General features: G+C 45.8%; 1 protein-coding gene across 1 annotated transcript; it reads right to left on the bottom strand.

Annotated features, from left to right (window-relative positions):
* Positions 1-1,263: 1,263 nt before the first annotated feature.
* Positions 1,264-11,608, bottom strand: PHETA1 (PH domain containing endocytic trafficking adaptor 1). Its single transcript, XM_075341841.1, has 2 exons — positions 11,485-11,608; positions 1,264-2,832 (listed from the first exon to the last, which is right to left on the bottom strand). The coding sequence occupies exon 2, from the start codon at positions 2,810-2,812 to the stop codon at positions 2,012-2,014; it is 801 nt and encodes a 266-aa protein (XP_075197956.1). The 5' UTR covers positions 2,813-2,832; positions 11,485-11,608; the 3' UTR covers positions 1,264-2,011.
* Between the last annotated feature and the right edge of the window lie 14,650 nt (positions 11,609-26,258).

Below are 26,258 nucleotides of genomic sequence, written 5' to 3'. Positions count from 1 at the left end.
ATACGGATTTGGAAAATAGTGTCATGTGAAGGTATTAGAGGGAAGAAAAAAAAAAACAAAAAAACACCCACACGCCTAATGTATGGAAAGCTTTTCTCATCAGAGGAAAATCAGCCATATAGTAACTACAGGATAACAGGTTTAACCCATGGTTGGATTCTTATATTTATAACTTTAGAGTTATTTTAGTCACACAGAACTAGCATCGGATATAAAACTCTTCCCTAATAGGGAAAGAAAAAAAAAAAAAAAAAAAAAAATCCAGCCATTTGCTGTGAATCAGCTCTTTTCGCTGCAGTCACAGATGTGTAACAGAAATTCACATGCTTTACATTAACCATCCTGTTCCCATTATTGGGAGGGGGAGGTAATGGAAGTATTGGTTTTTAACAGTCTTTAATAAAAAAAAAAAAAAATAAAAAAAAAAAAAAGACTGTCACTGTGCTTCTATATACTGTAAAATTGTGCGTACACTGGGAAAATGCTGCAGGTCCCTCAATGAAAGAACTTGAGCTTGTACCCTGTTTCCCCGAAAATAAGGCCTGGCAGGAGTTATCAGCAAGGCTTAAATATAAAACATCCCCCAAAAACAAGCCCTAGTTTAGGTTCAATAATGAAGTGTCCATGCAGCTAAAAAAGTTTAAGAGTACTGCAGGACACTTCATTATAGAGAGTGGACACCCCAAAAGAAAAAACAGAAGGGTGAAGTCCCTGCAATCATACTCCCCAGACACCGACCGGAAGCAGTGGAATGCACACCCACACACACACCAGAACACAAACACACCACATCCAGCGATATCGATTGCTTCTCGGCTGCGTAGGGACCAGTGACGCTGTGCAGTGGAGCTCCTGGACCTTCGGGTAAAACGCAAGGAAGACCCAGCGGTGGAACACATCACAGAGCAGAGAGTCCCCTGCTGGCCGGAAGCAAGTGGTATCACCAGATGAGGTGAGTGTGTGCAGGCGCGATTGTATGTGAAATCTCATGAGTGTGTGTGAGTGTATGCAATCTGATGTGTGAGTATCGGCCAGAAGCAGGAGAGGCCTACGGCAGCATACCTGCTGGGACCGCCCTCCTGGAGATCACAGGTGGACCTGGGAGCCATGCATATGCTCGGCGTCTGGTAAGTATGACGATCCTAGAAAGGGGGATTTGCATTTCTTGGTTGGGCTAAACTTACCCTCAACCATGTCTCCCCGAAAATAAGACCTAGTACTTCTCTCTCGGGGTGGGGTGGAATTATAAAACGGTGTATTATTTCCGGTGAACCATGGAATCTATAGTACCTAGAGCTACACAAGTCACTGACAACCATATCAGCCCCAATTTAATGCTATAATAAATACATAAAAAAAATAATTGTCACTTACTATAGTTTAAGACCAGAGTGATTGTAACCTTAAAAATAATGAGTTCTACAGAAATCAAATAGAAAAACAACCTAAAAAAAGTTAAGTGCAAGATGCAAGTCTCTAGGTGTATTGGATAGCTGGCTCCTGGACTTTGTCCAGCCCTGATATTATATACAAGTAAAATGGTCATAATAAACAATTGATTACAGTGCGATTATAGGTAGGAAACATCAATGTGCTAAAAGAGTGCCACAACTTTAAAAGTAATATCTTAAATATATTTTAAAAACATTGTAATCACCACCTTGATGTTTGCAAGATTACTGAAGTAGAAAACCATTCTGCAAGAAGTAGTGCTTCACTAATGCAGATATCATTATTGTCTGCACAGTAGATTGATATTTTGCACATAAAAAAGAAAGAAAAAAAGTTCTCATTTGTGGAAGTAAACATAACCGCTCTCTGTAAAGGATTAGAAATACATATTTCTTCTACAAGCAGCGCCACACATGTCCCCAGGTCGTGTGTGGTACTGCAGCTCTGTTGAGATGACTGGTCCTGAGCTGCAGTATTACACACAAAGCAGCCCTGTTTTTCTAATCCTGTACAGCTTTGTAAGGCGACCATATTATTTTTAGAATGATGGATCCGGCCATTACTCAGAATCTCCCTCGCCACACGCTGACCTTTCATGGAAACTTTTAGTCCACTGTGCTCTGAGTTGTTTAATTTCTTCCCCAAAGAAATCATGAAGTTTTGTGAAGCTGTACCGGTGTTCAGTAACCTCACTAAGGACACATTGTTCATTTGCACCAACTTGCTGATTTTGATCAGAGGACTGGGGAAGGCCTTGGTTTCCGCAGTTTCCATCCAACAGCCATGTTGCATCTTTGCGTGGCCCATTGCTATAGGCAAAGCCATTTGGCAATTCAGCTGTGCTGGTATTCCACTGAGCACAGCCATTGTCCTTAATAACTGGTCTATCCTGAATACAGGACAAGGCTGGCCGGAGGGCGCTAGGACTGGTGTCGGTGGAAGTCCCACTAGTCGAGGCTTGGCCTTTACGAATTTCCATGAGCTGCTGTTGCAGTTCTTTCACCACAAGCCTGATGTATTCAAAATTTGCCCTTGAAAGAACCTTTATCCAGGACTCCATAGTTCCATGGCTATCCGCAGCAAGAATATAGGCGCGGGATTTGGAATAACCAAATCTAATTGCAAAGGCATACTCCTCTGTAGACTCGCACAGCTCCACCCTGCAGCCTTCCAGTATAATAACTCCCATGGGTTCTCGGCTTTCCTGATGTTCATAGTAGAAGAGCATGTTACCCTTCAGCACAAACCATCGTCTGTGGTACGAGGCATTGCGTTCACCCTTCTTGGATAGGAAGCCACTCTTGTCTATTGGCGAGTTGCAGGTGGCATAATACACCAGGTTCCTCTCGTTTAGCTTCATGTCTTTTTGTCTGTTGAGCCCTTTAATACACAATAAAAGATTAGAACCAAATGGCAGATTCACTATCATCATCTGCAATCCATTCTTAGCAATAATTCATACCACCCCTCGGGGCAGAGAATGGGGAACTGCTCCACAGTCAGAGCACATTATGGGAATTCACGTTTTCTAACTTTTTTCTTTAGAATCTCTACATTTTAAAAGGAGCTTAAAATCCAAATCCTTAAAAAGGTAACCTGTCACCTGGTTTTCCATAGGAGCTGCAGCCACCACCAGTGAGCTCTTATACAACCCCCTAGCAGAAATGATGGCCTCACCTGGCTCTGAGGATGGTCATTCAGTTGTTTACTTTTGTTTAAAAAAAAGCAGATCGCAGACATGGCAAAACTAAAGTCATTTCAAATGGCAACTTTCTGGCTTTAAGAAACACAAAAAAAAAAAAAAAAATCATGAAACCACAATGTGCTAGCCAGTAACGGTTACTTTTCAAGAACAAACGGGTAAAAATTATGGAATCACTCAATTATGAGAAAAAAAAATTATGGAATCATGGAAAACAAACGAGAACACTCCAATACATCACTAGTATTTTGTTGCACCACCTCTGGCTTTTATAACAGCTTGCAATCTGAGGCATGGACTTAATGAGTGACAAACAGTACTCTTCATCAATCTGGCTCCAACTTTCTCTGATTGCTGTTGTCAGATCAGCTTTGCAGGTTGGAGCCTTGTCATGAAACATTATCTTAAACTTTCAAAGATTTTCAATTGGATTGAGATCTGGACTATTTGGAGGCCATGACATTGACCTTATGTGTCTTCTTTCAAGGAATGTTTTCACAGTTTTTGCTCTATGGCAGGATGCATTGTCTCGGTCTGGCACATTCTCTATCTTGAGAGAGGGGAGCCAGCACGATCTGAAAATGGCATGCATCATATAAAAAAGTGCAAATTCACAGATTTATTCCAACTGTACTGTAATATAAATGAGATTTTTAGCAAATAATTGATCAATTCTTTGAGCCACCCCTGCCAACGTCACGGCAAATCTCAATAGGGGGGTCCTACTCTATATTCTGTATTTCATGTGCCATGCGGCCTCCTAGATAAAGTTAAAAGTAGAACCATAATGGAGCACACATACCTGAACCTGGGCTGGTCTCTATCCACAATTGCCTTTTTTGCAACATGGAAGCGGTTATATACAGGTTACAGGTATGTGTGCTCCATTATGGTTCTGCTTTTAACTTTATCTAGAAGGCCGCATGGCACATGAAATACGTAATATAGGTTAGGACCCCCCTATTGAGATTTGCCATGACGTTGGCAGGGGTGGCTCAAAGAATTGATCAATTATTTGCTAAAAATCTCTTTTTATTATAGTACAGTTGGAATAAATCTGTGAATTTTCACTTTTTATATGATGCATGCCAATTTCAGATCGTGCTGGCTCCTTTTTTTCACATTCTCTATCTTGTGCGGTCCTCGTTGCCAGCCCCGTGCTCATGACGCATCCTGCATCATCTACACCAGGGGTCTCAAACTCGGCTGGGTGTATGGGCCGCACACAGGACAAACAATTTGGGGGGGCCGCATTCTTTGCAGGACAAAGTGACATTTTTATTGATATCTATGGTATTTTTTTTTTTTTTACAAACCTTGGGATCACTGATTTTGAACATTTTCACTTGTTCATTATAGCAAACGTGCACATTCTTTGTTTAAATAAACATTTTATTTTTTTTTACATTTTATTCCTTTCTTGTAACTAAGTCTTACAATTAGCACTACATAGAAATTTTGACCAACATCATTTAGTAATGTTCCCCATATTGTTGTAACGTGCCCATCCTTGTCCCCTTGTAGTATTGTCCCCCATCCTAGTCCCCATCCCACAGTAATGTGTTCATCCTTGTCCCCATCCTAAAGTAATGTTCCCCATCCTAGTCCCCCATCTTATAGTAATGTTCCCCATCCTAGTCCCCCATCTTATAGTAATGTTCCCCATCCTAGTCCCCCATCTTATAGTAATGTTCCCCATCCTTGTGCCCATCTTATAGTAATGTTCCCCATCCTTGTGCCCATCCTTTAGTAATGTGCCCATCCTTTAGTAATGTGCCCATCATTGTCCCCACCCTATAGTAATGTCCCCAGCATTATCCCTATTCTATAGTAATGTTTCCCATCCTTGTCCCCTTGTAGTAATGTCCCTATCCTACAGTAATGTGCCCATCCTATAGTACTGTGCCCACCTTGTCCCCATCCTATAGTACTGTGCCTACCTTGTCCCCATCCTATAGTAATGTCCCCAGCCTTGTCCCCATCCTATAGTAATGTGCCCACCTTGTCCCCATCCTGTAGTAATGGGTCAGCAGCTCCCCTCACCTTCCACACCACAGACGCCGGAGTGAAGCTGACGGGGCGGTCTTCGGCCCCAGATCCACAGTGATTGGAGAGATCGGTCACAAGGCCGGTCTCTCCAATCAGAGCTGGGGGCGGGTGAAACACAAATTACCCAGCTCCAGCCAATGATCAGGGCTACAGCTGCACTGATCTTGGCTGGATTTCAATGTTTCAGCGATTTTCAATGGCTGAAACATTAGTGGCTGTGATTGGCTGACGAACGCCGCTCAGCCAATCACAGCCTCCGTAGGTCCGGGGAGGAGACACCACCCCTCCTGAAGTCCCCTCCTCCCCAAATCTAAGGTATTTGCAGCGATCGTACTAGCGTACCGGGTATGTCATGGGTCCTTAAGTACCAGGGAGCCATAACGTACCCAGTACGTCATAGGTCGCTAAGGGGTTAATGTCACACACACACACACACACACACACACACACCATTCTTCTCACCTGTCCTGCGCGCCCTCATCTCTGCTTCGTGCGGCCCCCAGTCCCGTGCCCCCGGTCACTATCGCGGTAGGTGCAGTGTCACTGTCAGTGATTTATGTGAGATGATTGTATTGCCGGCGCGAGAGCGCAGCCCCAGCAACACATTCATCTGACATAAAGTGCAGACAGTGGCTGCGGCTCCTGCACCTGCCGCGATAGTGAAGAGGGGCACGGGCCTGGGGGGCCGCACGAACTACCCTGAGGGGCCGCATGTGGCCTGCGGGCCGCGTGTTTGAGACCCCTGATCTACACACAGGCTGCCACTGGTGTCTAGTGCACTTAGATCTACCCTGCGGAGGGCAGAGCAAAGTACTGTAATGTGCAGGCAGGAGGAAAAGTCAAAGACCAACTACGCATTTGCATTACAGTACTTTAATCTGCCCTCAGCTGGTCAGATCAAAGTGCGCATGCGCAGGAGTGCAGTGGAGGCCTCTGTGTGAATGACCCGCCATGCACATGGGGCTGGGAAGGAGGATGGCGATCACATAGGATTGAGGAGGCGCCAGACCGGACAGCAGCAACGCCCATCAGACCGGACCGCCCTCCCTAGGCGAGTAGTATCAAAGGTGTTTTTTTTTTTTACGTTCTACAGAGTGGCATTGGCTCTTATATTCAGTATTCTGGAGTGGTGTATATAAAGTGCTTAGTGGTGGTGGCCGCAGCTCATAAGGGAAAAACTTGGTGACAGGTTCCCTTTAAACACTAGAAGTAAATGACAGATCTACTTAACTGCCACCAATTGGGAGACACTTATTTAAAAGGGAATGAATAACCAAAAAAAAATGACCTGTTTAATTCAGGTTTTTATGTGAGTATATATGATTTCGGAACATCTTATTATTGGCACTACACCAAATAAATTACTCAAGTCGAGGACTGGAGTAACATTTCTGGCATAATACCCAACACTTTGGCTGAGTTTAATGGGGTAGGGGCCAAGACATGCCCAATTACCTTCCTGGCTCCACTCCTTTTGGCAAAGGTGCTTCTAACTGGTGTGACAGCACCAAAAAGCCGCAAAATGTTTGAACAAGTCAGAGCTGCGCAAAAAATGAATGTGAGCCTTTTCAAAATGTTTAACATCAATTTTTTAGCAACAACACCTACTTTGATGAATTGATGCAAAATCATTAAATCAATTTTCTCACTGCCTGCTGTGGATATTTCTGAGGCTGCTTTCATATTGCGTTTCTGCAGCCTTTTACATGTATACATATGAATCCACCCCAACGTATATGTTAAAGGGAACCAATCACCAGGATTTTCGTATATAACCTAAAGCCAGTGCTATACTGGCACTATCAGGCTGATTCTATACATACCTGTAGTGGGCAGCTCGGATGTTTAGGTTTTGAAATCCAAGAGAGTGAAGCTTATAAAATGAGCAGCTTCTTGAGTGACAGTTGCACTGGAGCAGATCATATATTCAGAGTTATCCCCTCCCCCTGTTAGAATTAGCATAAGCATTATACAAATGACTCACTTTGTCTTGTAGGACCTGTGTGAGGTCATACCCATGTGACCGGAAGGGGCGGGGCCTCAGCTACCAAAGCTGGATACCAGGTCACATGGGTATGACCTCACACAGGTCCTACAAGACAAAGTGAGTCATTTGTATAATGCTTATGCTAATTCTAACAGGAGGAGGGGATAACTCTGAATATATGATCTGCTCCTCAGCTGCTGTCACTCAAGAAGCTGCTCATTTTATAAGCTTCACTTTCTTGGATTTCAAAACCTAAACATCCGAGCTGATCACTACAGGTATGTATAGAATCAGCCAGATCGTCCCAGTACAGCACTGGCTTTAGGTTATATGCGAAAATCCTGGTGATTGGTTCCCTTTAACGCATTCATAGACTTTCATTAAGAAACGTATGCTATTGCATGTCAAAAATAGCATACGTTTATTTACCAAACGTTTTTTGAAACGTACCTGAAAACGTATACTACCACGTTTTTCTGTACTTTCTAGAAAACGTACACTAAACGTTAATTTTAACATTACAGTCTATGGAAAACGCATTGTACCGTATGCTTCATGATTGTACATATTTGTAGTATACGTTATTATTACATTTCAGAAACCTTGTCAATATAAACAAAGACATGTGACCCATCATGTGATGTACCAACGTGACCGGAAGTGTTCAGGCGGCCATTTGCTAGCACACTGTTGAAGAGAACATCAATCCCAGTTCATAATATATAGTTCACTTCATGCACCCAAAATCTCCTTAGTCTTCTCTACCTCCGACGCAATAGCATTAAGCGATATTTCACAAGCAAAGACACAATCATCTTGCTGCTACTCCTTTGAAAATGCACTGGAAAGAACACATACACTGGATACACCGCCCCAAAAAGAAATTGTCCGCAGAAAACTTCATTGTACTTTAAGAATGAACAAACGGATTTGTTTTACTCCACAACACAGAATTTGTCAAACGTATTGGGTTACGTTTAACGTATACGTTTTTAGAGTACTAAAAAAATAAAAAAAAGACAAATATGACTAGATAGCACAGTCCGTTTACCGTATAACGTCGAACAGACTGCTGAAACGCAATGAAAAAGGAGCCTTACTCATACTTACTGGCTTTTCAGGAAGAGTTTATGATTAGAGATGATCGAATACCTCAAATATTCAGCAACGCCCATATTCGCCGAATAGGTCGCCGCAATTTGACTATTTGAGAATATTCGATGCGCAATGCAAGTCTATGGGAAACCCGAATAGTTGCCGAATAGCAACTATTCGGGCTTCCCATAGACAGATTGCGCATTGAATATTCGCATAGCGGCGACCTATTCGTCGGATATTCGCGAAGCCAAATATTTGAGGCATTCGATCATCCTTATTTAGGAGGTTTCCTTAGCAGAGGCAGCATATTAATGACAGATAACCCCTCTATGCACCCCTGATAACACAGGATCCATCAATAGCAGTAGGTGAAGTAACATCTGACCTTGCTCAATTTTTGCACATGCTCATTACATGTTTCAATAAAAGACTTAAGAAAAAAAAAAAAAGCATTTAACACAAAAATCTGACTTACATAATGGGTCATTTTCTCATGACATTCCATTTTTTTTTTTTTTTTTTTTAAATAAAACTTGGAAAGAAATGTCAAAGTAATAATTACATACCTAGTAAATTCCCCTCCACTGTAGTGCAACCCACTGGTGGTCTTCGCTGGTGAAGTCCACCATTCCCGTACTTGCTGAAGCCAATTACTGACCTCAGCAGCACTGTCATACATCAGAAATTACCAGAGGCCAAAAATGTACTGGGTGTGATTGCTGCAGGACCAGAGCGGTCTACGGCAGAGGCCGGGTAATGGTGCTCATTTTAGAACCGTCCCTTGATACTGGAGGCTGAAACTCCTACACATACAGATTACCGATATGTTTCTCTAACACATTGTTCTTTATCAGAATTTGCTTTATACAGAAAGTAAAACCATTTATACCCAGGATGCCAGTGCCCAGGATGCCAGTGTAATCAGCGTCCTTAATGGAGCCCTATATCTCTCCCTAACTACGGCCTGGCAGAGCACACAATGCATTACTATGTCCTTGTGTATTCATTCTACTTTCACAATTGTCCTGAATAAAGCGCAGCTTTCTGTTCCGGTATTCTTCCCCTAGAGATAAACTGTAAGAAATAAAACACGTTCTCCAGCTCTATGTCCACAGGGCACGATCACTGTATAATGAAAGGTTATATGGATTTTAAGTGACAGCAGGGGTTCACCTCCCAAAACTATTTACATGCGCATATAGCTCTTTCAAAATGAAGTTCAGCAATATTATTAATTATTATAGCGCTATCTATTCCATGGCGCTTTACATGTGAAAGCCATATCTTTACATTTACAGTTCATTCATCCATTACTGAGAAATCAGTGTTTGAATTTATATACAAAAGAAGATCTGACGCCTCTGTCACTCCACCTCTATTTCCCACCACCGCCTCCTACTGTATAGCAGCCTCTATGATGCTGTGTGACTTCTGGAAAACAAGCAGCTATGTAGGAGGAAGCAGTGCTGGCGGGAAATAGAGCTGGAGTGACAGTGGTGTCAGATCTTTTGTAAATAAACTCAAACACTGATTTCTCAGTAACGGAGGAATGGTCTGTACGAGTATTGGCAGAGTTCTCTTTGAAAGAGCTAGATGTATGGGGTTTTTTTGGGTGGGGGGGGGGGCTACTAACAGAATCCCTGTATGGGGTTGTTTGCTACTTGGACACACATTATATATATATATATATATATATATACACACATACACACACACCCCCCAACTGAACAGGGGCCATTTCAGTGATGTTGGAGCCAGGCCTCTCAGCTCTCGAGTGACATTGTTATGTCACGTGAGCGCTGGAAAAAATCACTGACTGTTCGTGGACTGCAGCGCCCATACTAGAGGCTGCAGCGCTCAAGGCATAATGTGATTTTACTGGCCTCTTGTGGTAGTTTTGATAAAACACAATTTATCTCCTGCAGCTCTGCTAGTCCTCGCACTCCTTGCTTTGTAGTCCTCGATATTCTTAATCTGTCTATCCTCATCACTGAGCGGCATCTCTCTGACTTGGCAGGCAGAAGGACCTCAAGCAATGGTGCAGGTGGGATTAGGCAGAGTTTATTGAAGAGACTAGCAGAGCGGCAGCAGATAAATGTGACACTGCTGGAATCAGGGTCTCTACCGTTACAATGGAAAGAACAAACCTGGTGACAGATTGCTTTTCAGGATATTTATTCTGGATTTTAAGAAACGTAAAAGGGGTTTTCCACTTCTGGAAAACTCTTCTCAGCTTCAGTTTGTTTAAAAACCCCAAATACAAACAGTAGATAGCACAAGTCACACAGAGGCGCTGAGCACAGACTGGCTGCAGCTATGACGGAGCGATGTCCAGCACTGCAGACAGTATCAGACATCGGACACAGCGGTGGAGACGCAGATTATTCACCCCATGAATCTCTCACCATTGACAATGCCACATCAATCATTCACGTGACCTCTGCAGCCAATCACTGGATACATGTTGTCCCTACTGAAGCTATCGATTGGTTTCATCCATTACAGGACAAAATGACGGCATGACCATCTGGAGTCTCGGAGCAGCGAGGAATACACTCATCTTATACCATCCCATCTTGGCCAAGTTTCTTATAGTCCCAGAAAAGCCTTAATAAGCGCTTCAGCTCCTCGCTGTCAGTGGAAACAGATCTGGAGCATATTACACTTTATACACAGCAGCCGCACTAATCTGCTGCCATGGGACCTTTTAATAAAGGGGTTCACTTTGGGGACAATTGGGTTTCCTTAAAAAAAAAAGTTCCGCTTTCACAAACATCCCCACACACAATGTTGATGGTGTGGTCATGAATCAGCTGAGAAGAGTTCATCTCCATCAGAAGGAGCTCACTGACAGATGCTCAGGCAGACCATGCCACAGTCAATGCATAGTGCAACACAGACTATATAAGAAAAAGTGCAAAACGCGAGTGATTCTGAGCATAAAATGCAGACATTGAAGTAGAAGAGTGTATCCCGAAATGTGGACAACCCCTTTAAGTGTGAATGTAGCCCAATGCTATCCTGTACCTCTGTGTAGGCGGCTCCACGGCCAGGACCATCAGCGCTGCGCCCAGCGGCACACACAGGGGTCCCCGGGAGCAGGGGATAGGCACAAAGATTGGGAGATTTCCGGCCGGGAACTGCAGAGCATCTGCCTGTAATGTGCAGCGGGCACTGAGGACAGGACGGTACGTACACAGGCGGCGGCGGCTCCTCTGCAGTCATAGCCGTGTGCGGCCCCCGCTCCTCCGCAGCGTCCCCGCTCCTCCGCAGCGTCCCCGCTCCTCCGCCGCTCTGTAGCGTCTCCTGCCTCTTCAGCCTCCAGTCGGTTTCCACATTTCCACCTTCCTGGACAGGAAATGAAGCGCCCGCACAGGCCCCGCCCCTGAAGCTGTAGCTCCGCCCCTAGCGGCGTGGACAGTGCCTGCGTGTCCTTCCCAAACACAACACGGAGCACGCGGCTCATCCCCTGCACTGTGGGGGGAGGGGGGGCTGATGGTCCCTTTGGACTCTTGTTTTAACTGGGGAAGAGGATGTGATTTGAATTTTATGGGTTTTTTTTTTACTTTCTAACCATTTTTTTACTTTTTTTTTTTTAATTTTCCCTTTATTTTTATTCCCCACAGGATACTTGATCCTGCTTTTGTTTGATCGCTTGTACTACATGCTACAATATTCCAGTATGGCATAGTATATAGTATACATACCTCCCAACATTTAACCCCTTCACGACCGGCCGATTTTTCGCTTTCCGTTTTTTTCTCGCCATTCTTTTTCTGAGAGACGTAACTTTTTTATTTTTCAGTCAATATGGTCATGTGAGGGCTCATTTTTTGCGGAACGAGCTGTACTTTTAAATGAAACCATCAGTTTTACCATATTGTGTACTAGAAAATGGCAAAAAAAATCCAAATGCTGAAAAATTGCAAAAAAAGTGCGATAGCACTATGGTTTTTGAGATATTTTATTCACTGTGTTCACTATATGGTAAAACTAATGTGTGGGTGTGATGCCTCAGGTCAGTGCGAGTTCGTAGACACCAAACATGTATAGGTTTACTTTTATATAAGGGGTTAAAAAAAAATCGGAAGTTTGTCCGAAAAAAGTGGCGCACGTTTTACGCCATATTCCGTGACCCGTAGCGTTCTCATTTTTCGGGATCTTAGGCTCAATGACGGCTTATTTTTTGCGTCTCGAGCTGACGTTTTTAACGGTACCATTTTTGCGCAGATGCTACGTTTTGATCGCCTCTTATTGCATTTTGCGCAAAAGTTGTGGCGACAAAAAAACGTCGTTTTGGCGTTTGGAATTTTTTTGCCGCTACGCCGTTTACTGATCAGATTAATTGATTTTATATTTTGATAGATCGGGCGTTTCTGAACGCAGCGATACCAAATGTGTGTATATTTTTTATTTTTTTAACCCTTTAATTTTCAATGGGGCGAATGGGGGGTGATTTGAACTTTTAGGTTTTTTTGTTTTTTTTTAATTTTTTAAAACTTATTTTTTAACTTTTTTTTTTTATTTTACTAGTCCCCCTAGGGGGCTATTGCGATCAGCATTCCGATCGCTCTGCAGTATCTGCTGATCACAGCTGGAAGGCTGTAAACAGCAGATACGCTGTCTTTCTCTTTTGCTGTGCCCCGGGCACAGCGAAAGTGAAACCAAGTCATGTGTAGTACAGGAGTCATCACATGACCCTGTACTACCATGACAACTATCGGGAGTCACGTGATCGCGTCACGTGACTTCCGGTTTTGGGCGGTAAGTAAATGCTTACCGCAATCGCGGTTATAATGGCGCTGTCATGTATTGACAGCGCCATATAAGGGGTTAATCGGCACGAGCAGATAACGATTCTGCTCGTGCCTAGCAGGCACACATCTCAGCTGTGAAAATCAGCTGAGATGTGTGCCGATCGCGGCATGCTGCCGCCGGAGGACCGCGGGCAGTAAGATTATGTCATTTAGGACGTAATTTTACGGCCCGCGGTCGTTAAGGGGTTAAAGATGAGAAAGAGGGACAAAGCCAAATTTTAAGCCACGCCCCTAACCACACCCATTTTGCAATCTGTCACGCCCACATCCAATCCTTTTCAGCACTGCTGATCACATTGTTTAAGGCTGCATGCTCACGATCAGTATTTGCAGCATTTTGGATGTAGCGTGTTTTTGCTGTGTCTAAAACCCTGCGTTGTACAGTACAAGCACAGTGGAGGGTTTCTAGAAATCCCGTGCCCACTGTGCTTGTTTTTTCTGCAGCAAACACTGACCTGCGGAGCGGCTTTCCAGACTGCAGCATATCAATTGTTTGCTGCAGTTGCATGCGTCCTCCGTAGGGAGAACACAGCAGGAGACCGAAGCGCACTGAACCCTGATTGTGGGCACAAACAGCTGTGGTCTCCTGCGGAGGAGACGTGCAGCCCCACAGGTCAGGACCCACTGCCTCCAGGACACAGCGAGTCCTGATCATGGGCACAGGCAGCTGTGGTCTCCTGCGGAGGAGACGTGTAGCCCCGCAGGTCAGGACCCGCTGCCTCCAGGACACAGCGAGTCCTGATCATGGGCACAGGCAGCTGTGGTCTCCTGCGGAGGAGACGTGCAGCCCCGCAGGTCAGGACCCGCTGCCTCCAGGACACAGCGAGTCCTGATCATGGGCACAGGCAGCTGTGGTCTCCTGCGGAGGAGACGTGCAGCCCCGCAGGTCAGGACCCGCTGCCTCCAGGACACAGCGAGTCCTGATCATGGGCACAGGCAGCTGCGGTCTCCTGCGGAGGAGACGTGCAGCCCCGCAGGTCAGGACCCGCTGCCTCCAGGACACAGCGAGTCCTGATCATGGGCACAGGCAGCTGCGGTCTCCTGCGGAGGAGACGTGCAGCCCCGCAGGTCAGGACCCGCTGCCTCCAGGACACAGCGAGTCCTGATCATGGGCACAGGCAGCTGCGGTCTCCTGCGTTCTCCTGCGGAGGAGACGTGCAGCCCCGCAGGTCAGGACCCGCTGCCTCCAGGACACAGTGAGTCCTGATCATGGGTACAGGCATACGCACATATACGGTACATATTTGAAGACAAATTCCCTAAAATACATATAAACAGACAAATCTATACACAGTCATCTACACTGACATACATGGATATATACATCATACATATACACACATTGGAGGTAATAATATGGGGAAGCCGGCAGCAGCCGCACTCACCTACCCCGCTTGTCTCTGTCCAGCTCCTCCTCGGCATGTGATCACTTGGCAACACTTTAACAGACCTAGCCACGCACAGTGCACACTGACACCGCTGTGTATGTATCACAAGGGAGGATGGGGGTTTTATATACTAATATATAAAACCCCCATCCTCACCTGTGATACATACACCACATATATATATATATATATCACAGTATATACAGCACAGGAGGGGCTGGGGGCTACAGTATATACACATCACAGGAGGGGCTGGGGGCTACAGTATATACAGCACAGGAGGGGCTGGGGGCTACAGTATATACAGCACAGGAGGGGCTGGGGGCTGCAGTATATACAGCACAGGAGGGGCTGGGGACTACAGTATATACAGCACAGGAGGGGCTGGGGGCTACAGTATATACAGCAGAGGAGGGGCTGGGGGCATAGACAGTACTTGAGGGGCATACATAGTAGGCCTGTTTCAGATGTCAGTGATTCTGGTATGTATGTGCTAGTTTTTATACGTACCAGAATCACTGACCTATGCAGACCCATCATAATCAATGGGTCTGCACACACATCAGTGACTGACCGTGTCTCCGTGTGGCGTACATGCGTATCCGTGATTGCCGCACAGAAACATGTCCAGTTGTTTTTCTGGCATCACTGATGTCCCACAGACCACACTACGGTGTGATCCATGAAACACGTACCAGAAAAACATGGACATTTAAAATAAAAAGCTTTTTCAACTCACCTTCTCCAGCGATGCTGAATTCAGCAGCTGCTCTCTGCTTCTTCCTGACCGCCTCATTATGGCATGCGTATTCATTTATGCAGCCAGAGACAGCCCGGAAGTAGCTGCAGAGGTGAGAGAGCAGTGGCTGGATGCTGAATCGCGGAACTCTTCAGCACCACGGAGAGCAGGAGCGGGGACAGGTGAGTATATGTCCATGTGCAATCACGGAGTACGGATCACGTATCATGGATTGCACATGGACAACCACTGTGTGCCGTGAATCACGGAGTATGAAGGGACATATGCGTGTTTAACACGTCAGTGAAGAATGTCTGTGTTTTTCACTGAGGGGCATACATGTTACTAAGGGGTATACACATTACTGGGGGAAATACACCTTACTGTGGGGCATACAAATTACTGGTAGCATAGATATTACTAAGGGGCATATAGCTCTGGTGTTGAGGCTTATACAGCTCTGGGGGCACATACAGCTCCGATGGGGGGGGATGGGGGCATACAAATCTGGTGTGGGGGCTGGGGGGCACACAGATCTGGTGAGGGGGGGTGGCTGGAGGCATATAGCTCTGGTGAGGAGAGGGCTGCTGGGGCATACATATCTGGTGAGGGGGGGGCTGGGATACATATCTGGTGGGAGGGGGCTGGAGGCATACAGAGCTGGGGGGCATATAGATCTGGTGTTGGGGCTTATACAGCTCTGGGGGCACATACAGCTCCGATGGGGGGGATGGGGGCATACAAATCTGGTGTGGGGGCTGGGGGGCACACAGATCTGGTGAGGGGGGGTGGCTGGAGGCATATAGCTCTGGTGAGGAGAGGGCTGCTGGGGCATACAGATCTGGTGAGGGGGGTTGGGGGAAACATATCTGGTGGGAGAGGGGCTGGAGGCATACAGAGCTGCGGGGTGCTGGGGGGCATATAGATCTGGTGGGGGGGCATACAAATTTGGTGAGGGGGCCATACAGATGTGGTGAGGGGGGTGACTGGAGGCATATAGCTCTGGTGAGGAGGGGGTTGGGGCATACAGCTCTGGGTAGGTGGGGGGGGTCACATACAGCGTTCCTTGGTGTTGCAGCTCCTCTTCCTCCAGTCTCTTCATCTGTGGACAGAGCTCAGCATGTTGCTCGGTAGCTCCGCCCACAGATGCACTTCAGTAGACAAGCAGCCCAGCTGAGAGCAGTGAGTGCACGCTGAGCTGCAGGTACCGATTTAAAGCGCCGGCAGCCAGGAAAATGCTGTTGCCGCCCACCCATAACAGCGGCACCAAAGAGCCAGAGCAGTAAAGCAGCGCTTGGCTCTGCTCATGTGCATTAGGAGGGGGAGAAAGTCAGACGGGGAGAGAGCGGGTGGGCGGAGCCACGGGAGAAAAGCCTCACGATCGTGACACCCGCTGAAATCTGGTACAGTCCCGCTGTATCCGGGACGGTTGGGAGGTATGTATACAGCATGTTAGAATGTGTATATAAGATCCCACTGGTGGTGGCCGCAGCTTATAGGCCCCAAATCTGGTGACAGGTTCCCTTTAAAGTGAACCTGTCAGATGCAATATGCACTCAGAGCCAGGAGCAATTCTTGGTGTATATTGCTATTCCCTTCCTAACTGTCCCTGTATACGCTAGCATAGATAAAGAGATCATTAGAAAAAGTATTCCTAAAGATCTTATATCTTATGCTAATGAGCGCAGGGACTAGTCACAAGGGCGTTACTTCACTTGGCAAGTCGGCTCACATAGCATGTTAGCATGTTATTACGCCCCTGTGTGAGTACTAACACGCTATGTGAGCCGACTAGCCAAGTGAAGTAACGCCCTTGTGACTAGTCCCCGCGCTCATTAGCATAAGATATAAGATCTTTAAAAATACTTTTTCTATAGCCATATGGCCAGCGCTTGCGCATAGCGGTGCTGTCAGAGGGAGAAGCGCGGGCACGCGATTATGGGCGGGTACTTGGATGACACTGCTGATGACAATCACAGCGCCGCCCATAATCTCGCGCCTGCGCAATCACCTCAAAAGCGTTCACACTTTGCACAGTGCTCAGTCCCGCGAGAGTGGCACTGGGCATGCGCAAAAGTTCGGGAGGACAGTTACATGAGGAAGGCGTTCTTCTGTATGTAAATGAGCAATGGGGGACTGCGTAAAGCGGCAGGAGGGGGAATAACGGACGCCAGACAGCCCGCCCCCGTGACCATAAAAGCGCATTTGCATACAAAAAGGTAAGACTTTATAAAGTATTTTTTTAGGTTTCAAAGGGGGCACAATAACAACAAGAACCTTTCTAGAAGCAGCCCAGGAGCTGCAGAGGGGAATCTTTTACTTTTATTGTGAAATTTCTGCTGACAGTTTCCCTTTAACTGGTAGAGGAGCCAGGATAAAGCAGAGCTGAAGCTGTTGGGCAGCTAGGACCCAGCAGCTCCACAGGCAGGAGACCACTGATCGGTAAGCTAATAGAAGCCTGCAGATGTCACTCTGTCTGCATAGGTTATTACTGGCCAGTGCTATCTGCAGGAGAGAGAAGTGCTGATTGCATGGTCTTCTCCTCAGCTTCCTGATTCCCCGTGTGTCTGCAGCAGTGAGAAGCCGCACACGGGGAATCAGAGAGAACAGCTGCAGAGAAGCGCAGGCTCCGGAGCTGGGGATGTCGGCTCTGCTGCAGGGGGGTTGGGGGGGGTCGGCTCTGCTGCAGGGGGGGGTCGGCTCTGCTGCAGGGGGGTTGGGGGGGTCGGCTCTGCTGCAGGGGGGGGGTCGGCTCTGCTGCAGGGGGGTTGGGGGGGTCGGCTCTGCTGCAGGGGGGGGGGGTCGGCTCTGCTGCAGGGGGTGATTCATACCTCAGCGGCAGTCACAGGAGTTTCAAGGTGCGCGCTCGACACTGTAATGAATACAAGGGAGAAACAGCGAGGCTACAGTGGGTGAGCGGAGCCACGGGACACACAGCCTCATGGGCGGGACTCGGGATCCAAGGCTCAAAAGCGTAAGAGTCCCGCTGTATCCGGGACGGTTGGGAGGTATGAGTATATATTACAGCTTCTATGACCCCTAAACTGTGGCTGGACATCACAGGGGAATTAATATAGCAGCAGTGAGGGACTTGAGGACCCCGGCTTCCATCAGGCACCTGAGGAAGAGCGCTGCACTTATTTCCCACTGTGCATGAAGCCTCATGTAAAGGAATCTGTCAGCAGGTTTTTGCTATATGAGCTGAAGCCAGCATGCTGCAAGGGTTAGGCTATGTGCCCACGGGCGCTCGTACCTGCGGATGTATCCGCAGGTACGAGCGCATGTTTCCCGCAGCTGCCTCCGGCGTGCGCAGCTATTTTTAGCTGCGAGATTACAGTGAAGTAGCTGCGGGAAACATGCGGCCATTCATGCGGCTTACCTGCGGACGTCCCGGCCTCTATCTCCATAGCGAAGGGCCGGGACATCTGCAGGTAATTCCGCATGAATAATTGACATGCAATTATACATGCGGATGCGGACATCCGCAGCATGTTCGGCAGCCACACTTTCCGCAGCGTGGACACAGCACTCCCCATGTCCCATAGGATAACATGAGGAGTGTTAGTACTTACTGAAACCTGCAGATTTATCTGGAAAATCCAGATAAATCCACAGGTTTTTCGCGGCAAAATCCGCACAAACAAGCTCCCGTGGGCACATAGCCTTAGAATGGAAGGTTCAGGCATGCCTGTTTTGCCACAGTCTGGTCTTTTGTTTATTTGTTATATTTATATGAGCAGCAGGACCCTTATCATTACAGAACTAAAAACTCACATGCTGGCAGTCTGGCACGCCCCCTGCTGTGATTGACACCTCACTGTCAATGTACATTCTCTATTGACAGACTGGTGTGGATGGGGATATCTCCCTGGAGCCAGCTACATGACTAAAGCTAAAAATTCAGACTATGACAGAACGGCTGCAGCCACTAATCTAAGTGATACACAGTTGGATTCAGAATCTCCTTGCCTATATCATGCTGTTCTCAGATGAGGAAGTAAAAACCTGCTGACAGATTCCCTTTAAGGGGTTGCCAGCAATGATGGACACTCTAATGATCTGGCAGTGTACCTCAAGAATATGCGTGTGCAGCTACTTTTTCTAAGGCCTTGTTGAGTTACACCCTACAAGCATGTATAAGGCGCCTTCCATACTGCATTTTGTCCTCCGTTCAGTGGTGCCATTGAGGCTTATGCCTGATGTCTTCACCTTTGTCTATATTGGTGCGGACAGAGTCACTATGTGCTGTCGGTCATCATTTTTGGAAATATACACCTATTGAAGGTGGAGACACAGACACATACTATATCTAGATGCCCACACCTGAAAATGATGCAGACAGAACATACGGTGACTCCGTCTGCACCATTATAGGCAAAGGTTCAGATATAAGCGTCGATGGGACACGGAGGACAAAACACAGTATGGAACGGGTCTTAGAAATGCTTATAGGGTGTAAATAAAGAAGACCTTAGAAGAAGGGGCCGCACACTGTGACGCCATCTGCACCATTATAGTCACTTTCCCATTGGCACATACTTCCGAATTCCATTTTGTGAGGCTGGTTTGGATGTAAGCCTCAATGGTACCACTGAGCGTGGAGAAAAACTCGATGTGGAAGGGGCCTAAGGCATCGACTTCCTCAAACGGATGAAGTGTCCTTTTCGCCTTAGTCTTTCTTGTATATGTGAGCATACTGTGAAGGTAAAACATATATGGAAAGTGTAGCTCTGTGCAATTTAATTCAACGAGATAAAGTTATAAGAAAGAAATACTATTTCACAGACTATGTTCCTTTGGGTGTTAGACGCCGCCACATGAGTCAGTTTTCCATGGGACAGATAAATAAGTTTCTCCTGACTACCCCTCACAACGCCACAGAAATAAGATAGAAGAAATTCTGTCCTCACAGCCTGGCCGGACAACATCGACGGCTCACTTTAACATCCCAGCAGAGTGCAGAACATTTTGCATAAAATACTTTGCAGCTTGTTGTTTGGCCCCATGACAATTTCACCATGCCCATTCCCGTATTTGTGATAATCTAGTGAATTCTAGGGTATTTGTCATGATTCACTTATGGCTTTGCTCTATGCAGAGCCATTGTGTCCTAGGTGTTTTCTTGTTGTCTGTGTTCTCCGGGTTCAGGCTCGGTGGGAAGGGCCTATTCGGTCATGCTTTATTCCAGGTGATCGCTCTGCCTTATCTTGGAGCTATTTCTCCCAGAACGCCGCCAGTGATAGTTCCAGGTCTGCAGTGTATGCTTCTGGTTTTTGTGAGTTGTTCTGATCTTCTCCCGTTACCTTGCATCCCATTCCCTGACCTCTGTCCTGCCCATATTGTCTGTACTTCCTGACTCCCTTACCCTCGACCTGTTTTGTGACCCCAGCACCGCTCTCTCCTCTCTATACCTTTGTGTCCTCTCCTCTTCCGACTCCTGCTTGTTCTCTGACCACGACTCTGCTCCCCTTCTGTACCTGACGCTACTTTCTGGCTTACTGACCACTGGCTTGCACGTGACCTTGGCTTCTCCTGCTGCTCTGTACTAACGTGACTTTACTAAGCTTTCTGACACTGGGCAGCACATTTCTCTCTAGAATCCCTTGCTAGTCTTGAGATTTCATTGTACCCTGCACAGATTCAAGACACCCTGTGCCAGATGCAGCAAAGCAGCCCTAGAACGTAACAGAGCCTTCTCCATGTTTCACAGAAGGCACAGTGTTCTTTTCTTTATATGCTTCATTTTTCCATCTGTAAACATAGAGCTGATGTGCCTTGCCAAAAAGTTCTATTTTTGTCTCATCTGTCCATAGGACATTTTCCCAGAAGCTTTGTGGCTAGTCAACATATAGTTTGGCAATTTCCAGTCTGGCTTTTTTATTATTTTTTTTTTCAACAATGGTGTCTCCTATGAAGTCCTCAAGTTTGGCTCAAACAATGACGTACAGTGAGATCTGACACTGATGTTTCTTGAGCTTGAAGCTCACGTTTAATCTCTTTAATCTCTTTAGAAGTTTTTCCTGGCTCTTTTGTTACCATTCTTATTATCCGTCCCTTTGATTTGTCATAAATTTTCCTCCTGCGGCCATGTCCAGGCAGGTTGGTTACAGTCCCATGGATCTTGAATTTCTGAATAATATGTGCAACTGTAGTCACAGGAACATCAAGCTGCTTGGAGATGGTCTGATAACCTTTACCTTTAACATGCTTGTCTATGATTTTCTTTTTAATCTCCTGAGACAACTCTTTCCTTTGCTTCCTCTGGTCCATGTTGAGTGTGGTACACACCATGTCACCAAAGAGCACAGTGAGTATCTGTAGCCCTATATACAGGTCCACTGACAGATTATAAGATTGTAGACACCTGTGATGCTAATTAGTGGACACACCTTGATTTAACATGTCCCTTTTGTCACATTATTTTCAGGGGTACCATCATTTCTGTCCAGGCCTTTTTCATGAGTTTTAGTTTATAAAGATGTTGTGGAAGCATGGTTGAAAAGCAATGTCTGACTTTCATTTGTTCATTTTCATGTTTTTTTTTATTTAATATTACTTTTGTCAGATTCAAATTATTTCTATGACCATTGTGGGTTTTTCTTTCATTAAATGAGGGGTACCAACAATTTCGGTACCATTTTATGCCATTCATGTGCTGTCTATAATTTTCATGGACCAAATTACTTATATGGGTAATTTTGATATATGATTCAGCTCAAAAAGGGACATTTTTGGCCTTTTGCAGAAAACTTGAAAATTGCTCAATTGAGATCCTGAAATCTAGGAAATTTTTAAATGGTGTATTCAGCACTGTGTGAAGTTAATACAGATGTGAGCTATTCTCATGACAATATGACTTCGTCTTATACACAATCGCCAGATATCATGATTGCGGCTTAGGGGTGCTTCACACACAGCGAGATCGCTACTGAGATCGCTGCCGAGTCACGGTTTTTGTGACCTCATTAGCGATCTCGCTGTGTGTGACACTGAGCAGCGATCTGGCCCCTGCTGTGAGATCGCTGCTCGTTACACACAGCCCTGGTTCGTTTTTTTATTGTTGCTCTCCCGCTGATAAGCACACATCGCTGTGTGTGACAGCGAGAGAGCAACAATCCTGAATGTGCAGTGAGCAGGAGCCGGCATCTGACAGCCTGCGGTAAGCTGTAACTAAGGTAAACATCGGGTAACCAAGGTGGTTACCCGATATTTACCTTCGTTACCAGCCTCCGCAGCTCTCACGCTGCCAGTGCCGGCTCCTGCTCCCTGCACACACTAAGCTAAGCGGTGTGCGCTGGTAACTAATGTAAACATCGGGTAACCATACACGATGTTTACCTTAGTTACCAGTGTCCGCAGCTTCCAGACGCCGGCTCCGTGCAAGCGCAGCGTCGCTTGCACGTCGCTGCTGGCTAGGGGCTGGTCGCTGGTGAGATCTGCCTGTTTGACAGCTCACCAGCGACCATGTAGCGACGCAGCAGCGATCCTGACCAGGTCAGATCGCTGGTGGGATCGCTGCTGCATCGCTAAAGTGTGACGGTACCCTTAATGTGATGATCAAGATATGTGCAGGATAACTGCTGATCAAGTACTCATCTCAGCAGTTGTGTGGAGATATAATGTCATTGGCATCAATTACTTCCAACGTGGTGGAAAATCCTTTGGATGAAGAAAGAACACAGCTTTTTTTCAACCTTTGAATGTTGCTTTCACCTGAGTTTTTATTATACCTATGTAACATTATTATCTATGAATTTTAGATTTTAGTGTTTAGTTTTCTGTACTTAATTATAAGGGTACATATAGGAACAACTCACTCTGATGGCTCGTGCAGATGACCTCATTAATGGTCCAAGTGCTATCCATCAAAACATTCAAACTGTGACCAATTTTATTAAATGAGCCTTGCACATGTCTGAGGGAAAAAAAATTGCAGCATGCACGATTTGCCTTTGATAATCAGATGGCACTGAGCCATTCAAGTCCATGAGTGCGTGAAAAATATTGTACCATGCAATTTTCATAGACTGATAGATGAGAGAGAAAAAAAGTTTTTTTCCACCTTCTCTAATCTGAGAAAAACGTATCCCACACTGATCAGACGCTGACTAAACTCTGATCAGAGTCTGATTAAGATAATCAGACCATTTCTCTCAGATGGAGAAAATACGGTTGTGTGATTCCAGCACGCTTTTTCATGGAACGTGTGAACCCAATTTTCACTGATGTTCTCTATTCTGTCAGTCCATAAAAACTGGACCACACTCAAATGTCATTCGAATCTGAATTTTTTCATGGATCAATAGACTTGAATGGCCAAGTGCCATCGGATTCTCAAAGGCAAAGTATACATTCTGCGATTATTTTCCTCGGGCCACTAGGAATGTTATGTAGATAGATTTTGTTAGTAACAGAAACAGTTCATGTCAGGTTCAGCTGACTGGGGGGTGGAACATAGTGTTGAGCAGGGAGTCACTTCCTAGTTACAGAGAGAGCTGAGAGCTAATTCTGCAGTGGGGTTCCTGGAGTGAGGATGTGGCCTTGTAGGCTAGGGCTCATTGTGAACCCAGTGGTATCCTCCAAGGGTCTAGAGCCTATAACTCACCTCAGGAAGGGCTTAGAAAAGTCCATGGACTAGATGGCCATTGGGAGAAAGAACCTCAGACGGGCCAAAGGAAGTTGAGTGACTAGAAGCCGTCAGGGGCAGTTAGAGGACCACAGGTTTCCGAAGAGAAAAGAGGGGGAAGCGGAGGCATCGGCCAGGCAGCTGGAAGACTAGGTCCCAGATAGCGGGATAGGCCAGACGGCGTACCCCAGGAGAAAGTGCCAGCAGAACCATAGATGTGTGGCCATGTGTCATGATGGTAGAAGATAAAGTGTTTGACATCATTTTGGTAAGAGAACCCAAGTGCGTTGTGCCTTTCTGCTATGTCTACGATGGTGACCGGCTGTGGGGTGGTGGACACTGCCCTGAAGAGAACCATAAGTGTCGCACACCACACCCAAAGCGGTCTACAAACAGAGTTTCTCTGGCGAAGGAGTGTGGAACCCTCATGACCTGGCATCCACACCTTCATTCATGGAGATCATACTGAGCTGTGTGGACATCATACTGTATATAGAGAGCTTTTGGGGGCATACTGTATTTAGGAGGCTGTGCAGCCATCATACTGTATGTAGGAGGTATGGGAATTATACTGTCTATAGGGGGCTATGAAGGCATTATACTGGGGCATTAAATTGTTTATATCAGGAGTTGTGGGCCATCATATTGTATCTAGCGAGCTGTGAGGCCATCATGCTGTATAAAGTGACCACACTGTGCCCCTACCCCCATACTCAAAAGTGGTAGTTCCGTACACCACATATACAGTTAGGTCCAGAAATATTTGGACAGTGACACAAGTTTTGTTATTTTAGCGGTTTACAAAAACATGTTCAGAAATACAATTATATATATAATATGGGCTGAAAGTGCACACTCCCAGCTGCAATATGAGAGTTTTCACATCCAAATCGGAGAAAGGGTTTAGGAATCATAGCTCTGTAATGCATAGCCTCCTCTTTTTCAAGGGACCAAAAGTAATTGGACAAGAGACTCTAAGGGCTGCAATTAACTCTGAAGGCGTCTCCCTCGTTAACCTGTAATCAATGAAGTAGTTAAAAGGTCTGGGGTTGATTACAGGTGTGTGGTTTTGCATTTGGAAGCTGTTGCTGTGACCAGACAACATGCGGTCTAAGGAACTCTCAATTGAGGTGAAGCAGAACATAATGAGGCTGAAAAAAAAGAAAAAATCCATCAGAGAGATAGCAGACATGCTTGGAGTAGCAAAATCAACAGTCGGGTACATTCTGAGAAAAAAGGAATTGACTGGTGAGCTTGGGAACTCAAAAAGGCCTGTGCGTCCACGGATGACAACAGTGGTGGATGATTGCCGCATACTTTCTTTGGTGAAGAAGAACCCGTTCACAACATCAACTGAAGTCCAGAACACTCTCAGTGAAGTAGGTGTATCTGTCTCTAAGTCAACAGTAAAGAGAAGACTTCATGAAAGTAAATACAAAGGGTTCACATCTAGATGCAAACCATTCATCAATTCCAAAAATAGACAGGCCAGAGTTAAATTTGCTGAAAAACACCTCATGAAGCCAGCTCAGTTCTGGAAAAGTATTCTATGGACAGATGAGACAAAGATCAACCTGTACCAGAATGATGGGAAGAAAAAAGTTTGGAGAAGAAAGGGAACGGCACATGATCCAAGGCACACCACATCCTCTGTAAAACATGGTGGAGGCAACGTGATGGCATGGGCATGCATGGCTTTCAATGGCACTGGGTCACTTGTGTTTATTGATGACATAACAGCAGACAAGAGTAGCCGGATGAATTCTGAAGTGTACCGGGATATACTTTCAGCCCAGATTCAGCCAAATGCCGCAAAGTTGATCGGACGGCGCTTCATAGTACAGATGGACAATGACCTCAAGCATACAGCCAAAGCTACCCAGGAGTTCATGAGTGCAAAAAAGTGGAACATTCTGCAATGGCCAAGTCAATCACCAGATCTTAACCCAATTGAGCATGCATTTCACTTGCTCAAATCCAGACTTAAGACGGAAAGACCCACAAACAAGCAAGACCTGAAGGCTGCGGCTGTAAAGGCCTGGCAAAGCATTAAGAAGGAGGAAACCCAGCGTTTGGTGATGTCCATGGGTTCCAGACTTAAGGCAGTGATTGCCTCCAAAGGATTCGCAACAAAATATTGAAAATAAAAATATTTTGTTTGGGTTTGGTTTATTTGTCCAATTACTTTTGACCTCCTAAAATGTGGAGTGTTTGTAAAGAAATGTGTACAATTCCTACAATTACTATCAGATATTTTTGTTCAAACCTTCAAATTAAACGTTACAATCTGCACTTGAATTCTGTTGTAGAGATTTCATTTCAAATACAATGTGGTGGCATGCAGAGCCCAACTCGCGAAAATTGTGTCACTGTCCAAATATTTCTGGACCTAACTGCAGA

This window comes from Anomaloglossus baeobatrachus, chromosome 1, assembly GCF_048569485.1.
Source record: "Anomaloglossus baeobatrachus isolate aAnoBae1 chromosome 1, aAnoBae1.hap1, whole genome shotgun sequence".
NCBI classification, from domain to species: domain Eukaryota; kingdom Metazoa; phylum Chordata; class Amphibia; order Anura; family Aromobatidae; genus Anomaloglossus; species Anomaloglossus baeobatrachus.
The sequence above is the reverse complement of the archived record's forward strand: the minus strand, read 5'-3'. Positions and strand labels throughout refer to the sequence as shown.